The following is a 15,733-nucleotide window of genomic DNA, read 5'->3' on the forward strand; positions in this document are numbered from 1 at the left end:
ATATTGAAATAAAACAGGATTCTGTTTTTATTCAAGAATATCCAACCTGCTTAAAAACAGAATATACTGGATACTGTCAGCCTGTTTTACGAGTGTCTTAATTTTTGTACAGGCACATATCTTGAAGTCTTGGCCATTGCTATTAAACAAAATTGTCAATAGCTATTAAATGCTATTGAACATTTCCACCGTTAGTGGCCAAAAAACACAGCTGATCTTCTGTGACTACAGAGGGGCATGTTGTCACTTACTAATAAAAATGAAAAGTATCATAAACTATATATAGGCTACTTATATTATTTATGATATTATAATATCAAAGTATACTATAATAGTACATAGTAGATAATACAAAAATAACAGTGCTTATTACAGCCTTGTTATCAAAATGTGAAGTAAAAAAAAATCTAAAAAGGTAGTATAAAAAAATATCAGACATATTAACATGAAGAAAACTTGGCAATGGAATAATAACTAACACAAACGAAACAGTGTGCCATGCACAAACAATTCTCGACAATAGCTGCATTCATGCCATGTCGTAATTACCATAGTCTCAAGATGACAACACATGATGTCATGTTCAGTGCTATTCACATCCTCACACTGGGAATTATACGGTTCTAAGGCACCACTATCAATGTCTAAATTAATCTGCACCGGTCAGGTGGTACAGCAGTCACATGGTACAAGTAGGAGCTTCCAGACAATTCCCATCTTACAAGCTGTAATAACGAGCTCTACGAGGACGTGAACGCTTTTTACAAGTTGAAATCATGTAATTGCGATAACTGTGACATGGCATAAACGCTCCTAATGACCGTGAGATACAGAGAAACTTAAATACGCGATGTGACGAACTTCATTACGAACAGGTGTGCTTGTTAAAAGAGTATTCATGACAACTGATAGTGGCGGGAAACTAGAACAAAGTAAACTAAAAGTCCTTGAAAATGAAATGAATACTAACTAAACACGACAACTACATTTTACAGACCATACTCTCTTCAAAATAAAAGTTTCAAAAGGGTGTTTTCGCAGTGATGCTATAGAAGAACCTTTGTTTTTCTTGAAGACAAAGGAAGATTTGATCTTTTATCATATTTTTTTTTTTTTAGAATCTACCAACATTTTTGGGGACAGGGAAACATTTACTTACTGGAGTAGGATTTTTCTCCATTTCTGGTAAGATAGCATAGCAATCATGATGATTATTGTGTTCATTAATTATTGGGTGCAATGGATCGCAGTTGATCCGTGATGCGTACTGACTAGGCCCCACGGTTCGACACGCATGTGATTCGTGGATTAACTGCTTAGTTTAATCATCATAGAGTAAAAAAATTATCATTTGGACGTTTTTTGTCTTGCCAATTTACACATAGAGAGAGAGAGAGAGAGAGAGAGAGAGAGAGAGAGGCACGTTTCAGACAGCCCTCGAACACCAAATTGATTCTTCTTTTGCATTTACTTGCGCTTGAACGGACACATACACAAAAAATTATGTCAAAATACCCATCTCAGTAATTATTCTCTCGGTTATGTTATAAGTGAACAGGTGAGAAAGAAACCAGATGTGTGTCAGTATATTCGGTCCATGCATTCAGTCTTGAGAGCAGCCTTATATTCCTGCAGTTGTCTGTGTCATTAATGTTAATAAAATAAAATAAAACATCATCATCATCATCTACCATGTTTGAGAGAAAAGCAGTCAGGAAGAAAGTGATGACGACAGCTTGTAGGATAAGTCTGCCGCATAAAGTGTACAAAGCAGCATCTCCAGGTGCTCCCTTGAGAACCAGACCAAAAAAAGTTATGTGCAAGCCCTTGTGACAACTACCCAAAGTGACAACTAACCCCTGATGTCTCCCTTGATTTTTTTTATTTTTTATTTCCAGAGTGGATAGAATAATTTAGCTTACCTAAAATGGCAATAACCTCATCATCCTGAATAACTTCCAGCGATCCAGACACCACGAAGCAAAGAGTGTCCACACTCTCCCCTGCATGGAAGATGAGATCTCCTGGAGCGCAGTGTGTGGTCTGGAACTCTACCGCCAAAGAGCGCAGACAGCCGTCACTGGCCAGCCGGAAGGCAGGGTGCTCGTTGAAAACCTGGCGGTTCAGGTGCACACAGATGTCTGCACGCATGTCCTTAGGGCAGATGGACAGAACCTAACGAGTAAAACAAGGAAACCTTGTCTTAATGACACATTCTCTCAAACGTACTACATACTGTGTATTGATTCCAATAAAATACCAAATACAGTCACTCATTAGTGATATTAAGTGTCTAATTTAGATTTTGGCAACAGCAAAATCACAAAATTTGACATCGTATCAAATAGGGGTTTAGGGAGAATACGAAGACAAATACATCTTATTATCTGTAAATTTATATCTATAACTGTTTGTCTTCATACATTCCATATAAAGTATATATTCGAGTGGATTACACAGTCACTCTAAAATAACTGACAGGACCAATAATAAGTATTCATTAAAAAAAAAAAAATATATATATATATATTTTTTTTTTGCTGTCATCTGTATAAGATTGAGACATTGCAGCAGTGTAGGATAATTAAAAAAATATAATTTGAATGCACTGACCAGAAATTCTGTGTGTGTAGGTATGAATATGTACAGTATGTGTGTCAGCGTGTGTGGGGTTACAGCATTAATATTACATCATTAAGTGCCCATAAAAAATTTGGCATGTACTGGACGCTTCATAAGCTAATGTTTCCATTATGGGCAGAAGCACATGCATGCGATTCAAAATATCTAATACACTTCACTTCACCAGAATGCAATTAATACTTTGCAAAAACCAATTATACTTTGTGCCTCAGTCACCTGTACAGGATCTTTCTGGTCAGGCCTATTCTATGTTCAAGTTTGCCCATTGTCATATGTCAATAAATTTCTCAGGATTTTTCACCCCACGCTGCATGAAAACCAGTTATGAGAATCTTTTATAAGTCTAAATTTAAACCAGGGGTTGAATAGATCTGCCATATTCCCTGAGGGTTGATGTCTCCTGGGATATAATGCAATTTCCCATTCCTCTTCTAGAATGGAATAAAAAGGGGGTCGTCTTATTGGACAAAAAGATGTTCTTCTTTTCTCCACCTCCACTATTTTTTGTTTAACTTTTCTGACAGAATGATAGCATCCATCATAAAAAAGAACGTGAATTATTTCTCTTTAGTTTAGCATTTGGGATCACTGCCTACATCCAAATATCTTGATTTGGGGTCCATAATTAAATTAAATTCAGAAAGAGAGGATAGAGATTTCTCATGAGTCATTATTTATGTTACCACTATAAAGAATAAGGAGATTATAAAAACTCAATCCTTAGCCCACTGAACTAAAGTGTTGGTATTTTTAAAATGTGTCTTTCCCAGTCAACAAGAACTGGTGGAATCAGCCATGATTGCCCATGTCTGAAGAAATTAAATCTATATAGCCTAAATAATTCAAAAATTATTCAGACAGTTAAATTTAAAAAAGACCCCACAAGAAAAGACACAATGGTTTTTTTTATGATGACATTTTTAGTGTGTATTTGATGACAATTTTATATTTACATGATTTTCAATCAAAAGTAAAATATCCAAACTTTCCGTTTCTTTTTACGCAAATTATATTTCTCCATCAATATTCTAAACAATTAAATAAGCGAAAATACCACATTTCCCTCAAGAGGGCTTTTCTACACTTTGTACCCTTCATTTAGATCTCTGCACAGAGGACGTTTTAAGTGCATCAGAAAGAGGAACAGGTTTACTCACCTTCTCTGTGTCTATGCCTTTGGTCATGGCCCATGTGGACACAATGTAGTCCATAACTCTCTCACTCAGTCCTTTAGGCACCTGATAGAGCTTCAGGAAGTCTCTCACATTGTTCAGCATCTCATGGTAGCGATTGGTGTTTGTGTACATCTGCTGAAAGATGGTGGTCACGTTTCCAAAGATAGTGGCGTACAGAAGAGCTGCAAATCAGAGAGGGGAGAGAATAAACTACAGGGAACTTTAGAAAGCTGCTATATATAAAAATCAAAGGCTAGACTGAAGTGAGAGAGTATCTAAAAGTGAAGAGAAATGGGGGTGGTGAATTGCTGCTCGAGGAGAGCTTCATATCAATGCTTGTGGGTGAAATAGAGATTAGATACAATTTGTATTAAATCACAGTAATATACTTTATGTCAGGGGTTTGATATGCTTCAGTGTTTTTTAAGTTCAGTGCCTGTTTGCCTGTGTGACCCAGTGTGCCAGTTTGTTCCCTTGACTTTATATCCAATTCACCTGTTGCCTATTAATTAGCTCTGTGTATTTAAGTCCTGTCTTCCTCAAAGTCAGTGTCGTCAATGTTTAGATGTGTTTTGTCTGTTTCCTTGAGTTCTCCTGTGATCTATTTGGATTACAGTTTTTTCCAATTGCTAACACACAATTTTGCAAACTAGACTGGTTTTATCAAAATACTTAAACCAATTCACAAAACCACACACCCAAACTGCAAAATACCTAATATATATATTTGAATTTTTTTTCACCAAACAAGTCAGTGCAACAAATGCACAGCAGATATATTTACATTGGACTGAACAAAAATATGCTCACAAAAAAAACAGTAAACTGAAAAAGATTGAAGTGTTAACAATTAACCATTGAGGTGTTTGGCCAGGTGGCACATGTATTGGCCAATTAGCTCATGTAGTGTCATTTTGAATGGCAGTGTTTTGAAATGGCAAACATGTGACTTTATGTCAGATTGTTGTGTCTTACGCAGAGAACCGTGTTCAGTGCATTTAAAAAGTGCCATTCTGAATTGCAAAATGTGTGTACAGCAGTATATGTGTTTAGACTTTTGGAGACTTGAGAAGAGAGTTTGCTCTCTGTGTGTCAGTTTAAATAATTGTGCTGTGCATGTCACTTTAGTGTGTTAGCAATTGGAAAAAACTGTAAAGACTATTTTGTTTGAATCTCAGTCTTCGTGTGGTTCCTGGTAGAAGCACCCGTGACACCTATCTATCACATTTTCTATTAGCAAAGTAAAACCTGCAGCACTGTTAAAAACATGATTCTGACTGACAGCTGAAATCAATCATTTAAATTATTAACTGTATTTAGCCTATGCACATATATTTGGATAAAAGCTCTTTGCAAATATTTTCACGCAAAATTCATGTTTCATCAATAATTTTACACTTTATGGGCCCTATCTTACACCCGGCGCAATGCAGCGCCAAGCGTGACGCAAGTGTTTTTTGCTAGTTTCAGTCAGACGCAGTTATCATTTTCACGTCCTTTTTCACGCCATGTTGTTTAAATTGCAAATGCATTTGCGACCATTTGTGTGCTGGTCTGAAAACGAGGTGTGTTCTGGTGCATTGTTGGCGCGTTGCTTTTTTGAGGCAAAAGAAATAGATTGCGCCATTGACCAACTGAAACCTGGTCTAAAGTCAATGGTGCAATTTTTATTTTTTTTTATGTGGCGGGTCCACAACGCGCATACTGCTTATTAAATACACGGACGCACAGCAGCACACAAACATGGCAAATATTTAAAATAAAAGGATTACAATGTAAAAGATTATTATTGTGTACATAAACATATGGTGGAATCTGGCTTGTCCCGGAGATGATCTACTTGCGCTCTTTCACCTCGCGCATGAGCAGTTCCGTTTGCGCTCTGGAGACGCGTTCAGTCTTTCCACTATCAAATTCCGTCATGTAAATAGCGAATCTACCATGGCGCGAGCTCAACTGGCATTTAAAGGGAATGGGAGATGAGACTCTGATTGGTTTAATGCATGTAAATCCCAAAACACTCCCATTACTCATTATGAGAATAGGGACAACCCTTTTAGACCACTCACCTGGCGCGCCGACCATTTTTCCCGTCGTCAAACTAGCAAAAGTGGATTCGGACACGCCCTAAGTGAACTTGCGCGGTGCGCTTTATACCATGAGCTTAGATTGTTAAAATAGGGCCCTTAGAATAGATGTGCTTTTACAAACTTAGGATATGATTTAAATCCAACTTCAAACACAAACAGTAAGACATTTAATTGTATTATATTAAAATAATAAAATACTGAAAAAAAAAAAGTATGTTACTATTATAATAATGCAGTAAGTATTATGTGTGTGTGTGTGTGTGTGTAAATATAATGTATATATATCAGACACAATATAAAGTAAAATATAAACTAAAATATCAAGTAATATGTCTATTTAAATACAGAAATAACATGTAATCAAACTTATTCTTGGCTACTAAATATGTCAAATGTCAAAGAAGATTTCAAGTATTCACAGAAATCTCTTCTAAGCAACAGTCAGCTATGTACAGTAGTTCTTTAGTCTGCAAATATATATTTGCAAGCAGACATTAATTGGCAATATCCTCCTAATCCTATCCCAACTTACACCCGAGCATTTCCATGGAAACACAGACCAAAATAGTTTCTGAAATCTATTGTTATTTTGTTACCAGTATGTTCTCAGAGGGTGGACAGGAAAATGGCTTAGACAGAAAGGATGATCAGCATCGGCAGAGAGGTAAGATTCCAGTGAAAACCAAGAGGTGTGGGTAATGTACTTTATATCACATCAGTGATTGACAAGATCCCAGTCATTCAGAGAACAGAGCAGGGTCTGTGCACCAGTCATCCTTGCATTCACCCTCTTTTGACACGCATGCCAAAGACCAGCGGGAGCTCTATCAACATTAATGGTCTATGCAAACCAAAGCATTAATTGACTGCCCATGTGAGTGAACGCAGGCTGAGTGATGATAATAGTGTTTGCACTCTAATGCAGCAATTCATTTCTAGCCAAGATACCAGTGATACAGATACATTTCGAGCCAATGATTCATTCATGTGTCAGTCGTCTGCCTGTTTTTACTAGTGCAATCAATATAAATGAGCACAATAAAGGGTCATCAACAGCGACATATTTTAAACTTGGCTGGTAGTCTAGAAATATGCGCGTAAGACGAATACGTGCCAACCCACATGATAACACATACCTCAATAATATTCAACAGGGCAAAGACAGTGTCATTTACACACAGGCAATTGCAGTACAATAAGTTCAGTTTTACATAATGTAAATATGTGTTTGATTAGTAATTAAGCAGGGATTAGCCAGAGCTTACAGTTAATTGATAGGGTTGTTTTTTCAGTAGCTGTGTTTACTGTTATTATAAAGGTCATGCAAGAACATGATGAACTAGAAGAAAATTAGCCAATTAAATAGGAAATATCACTGCATTGCACAGACTATGCGAAAATTGAAAATTTAGAGCTATAACAAAAACAAAAAAAGAGAGAGAAATTAATGTTTGATACTCGACCAATCAAAAGTTTCAGGTCTGTACGATTTTTGTTTTTAAAGAAATTAATATTTTTATTGTGCAAGGATGCATTAAATGAATAAAACATGACAGCAAAACATCTGTAATGTTACAATAGAATTAAAAAAAAAACTTTTTTAACTTTCTGTTCATTAACAAATCTTGAAAAAAGAAAAAGTTAAATGGTTTCCACAAAAATATTAATCAGCAACTGTTTTCAACATGGTAATACTAAGAAATGTTTCTTGAGCACCAGATCAGCATATTAGAATGATTTCTGAAGGATCATGTGACACTGATGTCTGGAGTAATAAATTACGGTAGCCACTGACTTTCATAGTAGGAAAAAAATACTATGGAAGTCAATGGCTATTGTCAACTGTCTGGTTACCAGCATTCTTCAAAATATCTTCTTTTGTGCTCAAAAGAAGAAAGAAATTCATACAAGTTTGGAACAACTTGAGGGTGAGTGATGATATAATTTTCATCTTTCTGTGAACTATCCGTTAAAGCTATATTAAAAATGCTAAACTATAAAAGATTTGTTTTTTCTTGCATGAAACAGAAAAGAAGATATTTAGCAGAATGTCCAAGCTGTTTTTTTTCCATTCAAAAAAAGTGGACAGCTGTGGAAAATTGTCCATAAGCAAAGATAGCATGATGATTAGATTTGGAGGGGGAATGATGCGCATGAAATTATGATATCACTCCATCTCTTCAGCTCTGTAGATTTACTTGCTCTCAATGAGCATCAAGCCCCATCAATTCTGCATTACTTCGTATTCATGGCCTAATCAAATCTACTGAAGACATGATAGTGGGTGGTCCCCTCATGAGAAGGGTATATTATATTCCTATGGGTGTTGAATAAATGTTGATTGATGGAGTCAAAAGAATGGTTGCGTGTTAGCCAGACATCATTCCTCATCGTCATTTCTGGCACCATCGTTTTCATAAATGTCTTCTCTTCTCCACTGAAGCAGACATTTTCTCATTAGGTCAGGGTAATAGACAATTTTATGCCATTTTAAGGGGCGATAATGGGAATAACAAAGGCCTTGCAGATGCATTTTTGATGATGGCTGATAGAATAAGAAAGAGTGGTACCGGGCTGGAGAGAATTTTCAATTGGACTGGATTTCTAATGGGCTGAATGCAGAAGAAGGAAAGAGTCACCCTTGCCCTTTGCAATTACAGTAAAATGATACATGTGCAGTGGAGGAAGCTTGCCTTGTGACGTTTACTGTATTTAGCAAGATGGGTTTTGAACTGAGTGCATGTAGAAGGTCCACCTATAAAAAAATTGTCACAGGACCTGAAACAGCCCTGATTAAAGGCACCATTTTTGTGTCTGTTCCTTTAAATGCAAATGAGCTGCTGCTCCCGGCACAGAGGGCGGAGCTACAAAAGCTTGTGTCCTTTTACCTCACACAGACATGCACTGAAAAACTCAAAAACTTTTATAGCCTTTTATGTTCAAACCGAAGTCAGAAAGATGGAGAGACTCAAGAAGAAGTGACAACATGTAGACATTTCCAAATGGTTAGTTGGTGAATTTATGTAGCTTATGTGTAGTTATCTTCTAGTCACTGATTAGCAAATTCTGTCTTGATCATCTATAAATCGTGCTCCGGGGACGGGGTTTATGTAAATTCTAGGGTTAGAGGAATGTCATGTAGTTCCTACCAGCCGTGTGTTGTAGTCCTTAAAAAGCAATTTCTTTAAAAGCAAATATCTCCCTTTGCTTTGAACTTTGAGCGTCGTAACTTTGCAGATGTTGTTTATGCTCAAACAGCAACATTACACACTAACTAAAGTTAGAAAAGTGAAATCATAATCAACTTTAAGAAAATACTGTTTATTAGAATCAGCAAAATATTCGAAGGCAGTGTTTCCCAAACAAAGTTTCACAGCCCCTAGAGGTTTGTGATGGAACTGTAGGGTTTTGTTAGACTGGGTAAACCCCGCCTGATCTGCCAGCAATTTGATTTCGCCCTGCAGCTCAGGCTGGAAACCTGTACAATTATCTCTGCTGCTTCCTTTACAAATTTGCGGGAGCCAATCACAAACTGGCTTAAGCCAGTTTGTGATTGGCTCCCGCATATTTGTTTGTCGGGATTAATCCAATCCAATTCCAGAGCCGTTCCAGCTCTGTCCAATTCCTTTTAACCTCTCGACGATGCTCAATGGCTTCTTTTTAGCAAACTGGAATCTTTCTGTTTTGCATAACCTGCAAAAATCGCTCGATTCCATTGCTGCTTTTGCAAACCTCTGATCAACACGTTTGGTTACACATTTCCTGCCTGGAGTTTTCGCGTTGCTCTGCAAAGTACATCACCCGGATCGTTCTAATTGGTTGAAGGACTATCCAAATGTGTACAGAGTCATGAACTCTGCCCGTTGATCACGCCTCTTGTGTACATAGCAGACTCCCCAGACCAATGTTCAATCTTAAAAGATTGAGCTTGGTCTGGTGATAGCCAGACTAGGGTTTTGTGAAATTTTGATATAAATGACAATGGCAAACCTTTATACGTACATAAAAACTGATACATTTTGTTAAATAAAGTACCTAAAACCAAAATAAAACATTACATTTAATGGTCATTATACAGAGATAGATAAGTAATTATTTTTAACAACGAATTGGTGTAGAAACATAAGTATATCATCAGAAATTATAAAAATAGTCTTAAAAATGTGCAATTTAAATGTTTGAATACAACTCTGCTGATGATTATTTCTGAAAGTAAATAGCCATTGAATCTAATAGTTCGGGTTTAGTTGTTAAACCCTGTTGTTAATTTTGACATAATATTATAGTATTTATATTTTAATTTATATTTAATTTAATTTATATTTATATTTACTTAAAGGGTATACTATGAAAGCTTGTTTCCACCTCAGAATTAAAAGGTAATTGCGACTTTTTAATCTCACAAATCAGATTTTTTTTTTTCAGAATTGCGAGTTCAGAGCTGCAAATCTCAATTCAGTTCAATTAAATTCAGTTTTTCTTTCCTCAGAATTGGACTTTATAACTCGCAATTACGACTTTATATCTCATAATTCTGAGAACAGAAGTAAGAATGGCAGGATATAAACTCGCAATTGCGAGATAAAAAGTCGCAATTATCTTTCAAAAAAATGTATTCTGTGGCGGGAAACTTAAAGGTGCATTGTGTAATATTTAGGAGGATCTGTTGACAGAAATGCAATATCATATACATAACTATGCAGTGGTGTATAAAGACCTTACTTAAAGAACCGTTATGTTTTTTATTACAGTACCTTAGAATGAGCCATTTCTATCTACATACACTGTGGGTCCCCTTACACTGAAATGCGCCGACATGTTTCTACAGTAGTCCTGAACGGGCAGACGAGTTTCGTCACCATGTTTTTCTTCGTGCAAAGAAGCAAGCGAATAAAACATTGACACAATGTGGTAATTGGTACTTGGTAATGCCAAGTAACAATAATATTTGCAATAACACACCGTTTTACTGAATAATTAAGTAAACATAATTTCTTTATCTTTGTAAAGAAACCTCATTGCTGAACTGGCTACTCTCTGCTGTCTCAGACGACTACATCTTTTCCTGTCGGCCACCGTAACTTCTGTTGGTTGCAACTCACAACCTCACCACTAGATGCCGCTAAAAATTACACAGTGCACCTTTAAATAGAAGTTTTTGTTTTCAGTTAGAAGTAGCAATGTGTATTTGAACTGCCTATCTTCACAAATGGTGCAATAAAATTGTGAAATGTTTGTGGGGGGTTTTGTTGTTGCATAAAAGGTCAATTTGCAATAATTATAGAAATCGTGAAATCATGATATTTTATCAGACAATAATCATACAGTAAAAAATTCACATTTAAGGTACTTTGAAATGAGGTAATTTTTTTTTAACGTGCATAATCATGAACCTCATTCAGTATTGTTAGATTTTTCTAAAAATAAAGGCCTAATATCTCAAGTCCATATATTTTCTTTTAAGGATGTTTAGATGGCCAGAAAGAAAAAAAGTGGAATCACAAAAAAGTGGCTGTCCTTTTGAACAATGAGCACAGTAAAGGATCTACACTAGGCACAGCGATTCCCAAAGGCATCTGGGTCACAGTAACAGTCTGTTCAGGCAGGTGTTAATAGCAACGGTTTTGATTCATTTAAATCCAGATCTTTCATACACTCGACTTTGCAAAAAGCTCAGTCTCAGAACGATTCCTCAGAGCGCCTTCACTCAGAGCATCAAATGAATGATTCATTGCTGCATTGAAGAGGTGGCGATCTCTGGGATGTGACAGTGATATTAAGAGTGATGACAGCACTACAAAGCGAATCCCTTGTAATATCTCCACTGCTCAATTTCCAAGCTCTTATTAAATATTTACAGGGCTGACTCATGCGCTGTTCCAGTCAGCTGTGCTGCCCGGTGGCACAAAGTCGTGAGATGCAACCCCGCAGAGTCCACACAAGCCCAGCGCGAGTAATTGTGTTGAACACATCCCCAAAAAAATAAGCACAGCAATGCAGAACCATATTAACAAGATTAGGAAGGCGATGACTTAATACATGTAAGTACAGTTGATCATGCAGGGTCCCAGAGTCCCAGAGCTCCACAGTGTCTTTATTTTGTTACGCACGAGAAGTGGGCCTGTGAGCTCTGAGATGTATGCGGAGGAACTCAAATGTACTGTGTAGTCAAGCTTGCTATTCAATTCCTCCCCTGGCCAAAACTTTCACACATAGAAAAAAATTGTCTGTGCAGTGTTTGCGATGTATTGGGAGACTGTAATGTACTGTTGGTAATGAGGCCATCCTATTAGGATTTAACGCAATGTAGGCCTATTATTTAGTACTAGGGAAAAAGTGCCATATTTTAGTGCACAATAGTGGCATTTAGCAGAGCTGAACATGAACGCGCCTTCATCAGAATGGTCTGTTTCGTGTGAGTCTATCTGTGCCTCTTTGAAGTGACTGTGGGAACCGTAACTCTATGACAGCTTGATCAGGAAGAACTGAACCCCAGTGTCTTCTGAAAGCCAAGTGTATGCAGTCACCATACTGACATCAAATTTAGATCTACGCAAAAAGAACTTCTTCATGGAGAATAAACTTTATTATCATTAAAATAACTGGTCTAACCCTTCTAGTTTCGCAGGAGTCCACAGCATCTCTGGCTTATTTTGCCAATTGTGAGTTTGTTTATCGTGCTTCTGCCAGAGTTTACCCATCATTCTGAGTATTAATGCAACATCTCAAACAAACAGTAGTTGAGCTAAGGAGAAAACATTTTCGCTCTCTATCAGGAATAATGATTAACACTAATTTGATGATGTTAGCTTAACCTTAACGGACTTAGATTAAAGGCCAAATTCAACATGTCGTCCCTCAACAGCTTTTTGTTCCGGAATAATGGATCTAAAGGATAACAATTGCAGGGACAGTCCCCCTGGGGCAACCTGGGGTTAAGCACTTTGCTCAAGGGCATAATGATAATAGGGCCATGTGCTGCACTTTAGGCGGTAATGAGCATGTAATTCTGACCGAAGGGGACCAATTAAATCTACAATTTGAGAACAACCCTCTGCCGGCATCTCTGACTTTCATCCCAGTGCTACTGTCTATGAGAGGAGCTCTGTCTAAAACTTAGATCAGAGACGATGGTTGACATGCCATACATTCATGCAGCTACAGTGGTCTACATTTAGTGGACTTGTCAGGGAAAAACCTTTATACTTTATGTTCAAAATATACAGAGCTAGAGGCCATGTTCATATTTTTTAGCTCAAGTGAATGTGTGGTCGCTGTTTGCTGACACATCACACCCTAAAGCAAAGCACACACATACCTGCTAAATTCGCCCACATTCTCTTAGATTCTCTTACTATCTACCTACCTACCTGTCTGCATATCTACCGTATCTACCTTACCTACCTACTTGTCTGTCTATATACATTATCTATCTATAGTACCTACCTGCCTATCTGCCTGTCTGTCTGTCTGTATGTTTGTCTATCAATCTCTTTCCCAACTGCAGAACAGTGCACTCCCTGAAACATCTCTATAAATTTATATGTAGACATATCTGAGAAAAAAATGAAAGAAATAGACTTGATTGACTTAATTTTATTCAATAGTGCTGTTTTGGGGTCTTAAAAGAACAGAGAGTCAAACATTAAATGTATTTATAGCTGTGCACCATACACACTTTAAAAGTAAGGCCAAATGAGAGAAAGAAATGGAAGCTTTAGCGTAAGTTCTGCCAGGAAGACTCAATTGTTACGTCACTTATTACTTTATCATCTAACCAATCGTGTTCTAATACTCGTAGTATAAAAGATCGGTACTTACACATGTCTGAGTTCGCAGATGCTGATGCCAACATTCACCTCCATCCTCCCCACCACCAGGATGGTCCCTTCCCATACCTCCCCAAGGGGTCGGGAAATCTTCAGGCAGGAAATTCAGAATCCGTACCCTCGGATTGCGAGCTAAGCCAAAGAACTTTATATCACAATACTTGCTTGCTGGGCTGTTAATAAATGTATGCTTTGTTATGTAATTTTGCCTCCCGAGTCTTTCTGGTAGAACTATGAAAGAAGCCTTCAGTCATTACCAATGGAGTTGAGTGAGCTCCTTTGATCAATCTCTGTGCCATCAGCAAAACAAATGTGAGCACTAACCACCATAACCACCATACTGTACCAATCAAACCACAGTATAACTTATGTATCTGTAAAACCCCACCAGACATAGATGGAAATTAAAAGCAGAAATACTAATGTGAGAATGAAATGAGAACTCTCAGATCAAACTCTCCCACTTAATGAAGATGTTCAAACATATTCTTCAAAGTGATATATAAACATGCTTCCTTTCAAGAAAAGATGCATATGATGAGATATTTTCTGTCCTTTCTCTCTCTTCCACTTCTATTCATAAATCATCACTTGGAAAATGTTTGACGTTGTGAGCCCGTCAGAAAAGCCCTGACTGACTGACTGAAACGTGCTGCACTCCTCTCCCTAGATGTACAGACGTAATACTGCTGATGTAGTGATGGGTAAAGATATCTGAATAATGTGACTCATTGCTAATGAGGTTTATATTAGCATTCTTTCATATTGATGAGTCATCACCCAGAGATCTCCCTGGGCATGATTTATTCAAGAGGAGAAAGGAGTTGTTTCTTACACCTCTGCAGTAATGATCAGTACATGGGAAATGGAAGGTCCATCTGGAAGTAGAGGTTAACAGAGATTTGATCAAGTCATATATATATATATATATATATATATATATATATATATATATATATATATATATATATTATTTTATTTTTTAAATAGAATCACATAAGAAATTTTCCCCAGAGGACAAAGCAAAGATCTTTGAAGCAAATATTTCTCTGTATTATATAACAGTCTTGAACAAATGAATGAGCTTATTTAATGCACAGTCATAGCCAGGTCATCATACAGGCATGTCACTTTTAGTTCCCTATTTAATAAATAAATGTTATATACGCTTTATTTACTTTATAGGTGAAGAACATACTCGGCTCACTAAAGGCATTATGCAAATCAGGTAACGAAAAGGGAAAGACTGAATGACAGAATCATTTATATATCTGCCACAATCAAGGAGTGGATGATCCCACACACTGTGCATATTGCTCATTTAGCTTACAATACTAACAAGTGTTGGTTTCGTGAGAGATTATAATGAGTCGTTAATTATCAAGATACTTTAAGATATTTGTGTACTTTAAGCTTAATTACCAGTGAAAGCAAAATAGTATGATAATAAAATCTACAGCGTTGCAATCGTTCATTGTTTTGGCAAATATTGATTTGCATATCAGCATGCATGGAAAATTCCTTCACTGACAACACTGCTGCCTATTAAGTTGGACTATGGGTAGTTATTAGTAAATAAAGTTCATGTTTTAGCACTGAAATACCACAATAAATTGCGGCAACTGTTTAGTGAATTAACTCAAAAGTATTTCTGATACGATTCAGTCATTTTCAGCCCTTATAGGGCGATGACCCAGATGAGCCAGTATTTGTAAGTTAATGTAATGCTCTTGTGCTTGGAGGAATAAAGTCGGCTCAGTTCCAGCATCAGCCCAACAGGGATAGATGCCTTAACACACCCGGTCAGGTTTAGCAATTACTACAGAGCCTGGAGGCAGACACCATTTCTGTCCATCACTCTATTTCTCTCTCCCTGTGTTGTACTTCTCTCCTATATCATTTCAAATTCCTCCTCTGAACTTTGAACACTGCTATAAAGCAGGACAAACATATTTTGTCCTCTGATAGTATTATTAATAGATTATAATAAGAAATA

At 36.9% G+C, this 15,733-nt stretch overlaps 1 protein-coding gene across 1 annotated transcript in view; it reads right to left on the bottom strand.

Annotated features, from left to right (window-relative positions):
• kcnh5a (potassium voltage-gated channel, subfamily H (eag-related), member 5a) overlaps positions 1–15,733 on the bottom strand; it is an 84,657-nt gene that overhangs the window by 21,933 nt on the left and 46,991 nt on the right. The window contains exons 9-10 of the mRNA XM_084431592.1: positions 3,801–4,000; positions 1,923–2,175 (exon numbers count right to left, since the gene is read on the bottom strand). Of these exons, the coding sequence (XP_084287718.1) occupies positions 1,923–2,175; positions 3,801–4,000 (453 nt within the window). The remainder of the gene's footprint in view (positions 1–1,922; positions 2,176–3,800; positions 4,001–15,733) is intronic.

Source organism: Rutilus rutilus (genome assembly GCF_951802725.1).
Source record: "Rutilus rutilus genome assembly, chromosome: 15".
In the NCBI taxonomy this organism is placed as follows: Eukaryota; Metazoa; Chordata; class Actinopteri; order Cypriniformes; family Leuciscidae; genus Rutilus; species Rutilus rutilus.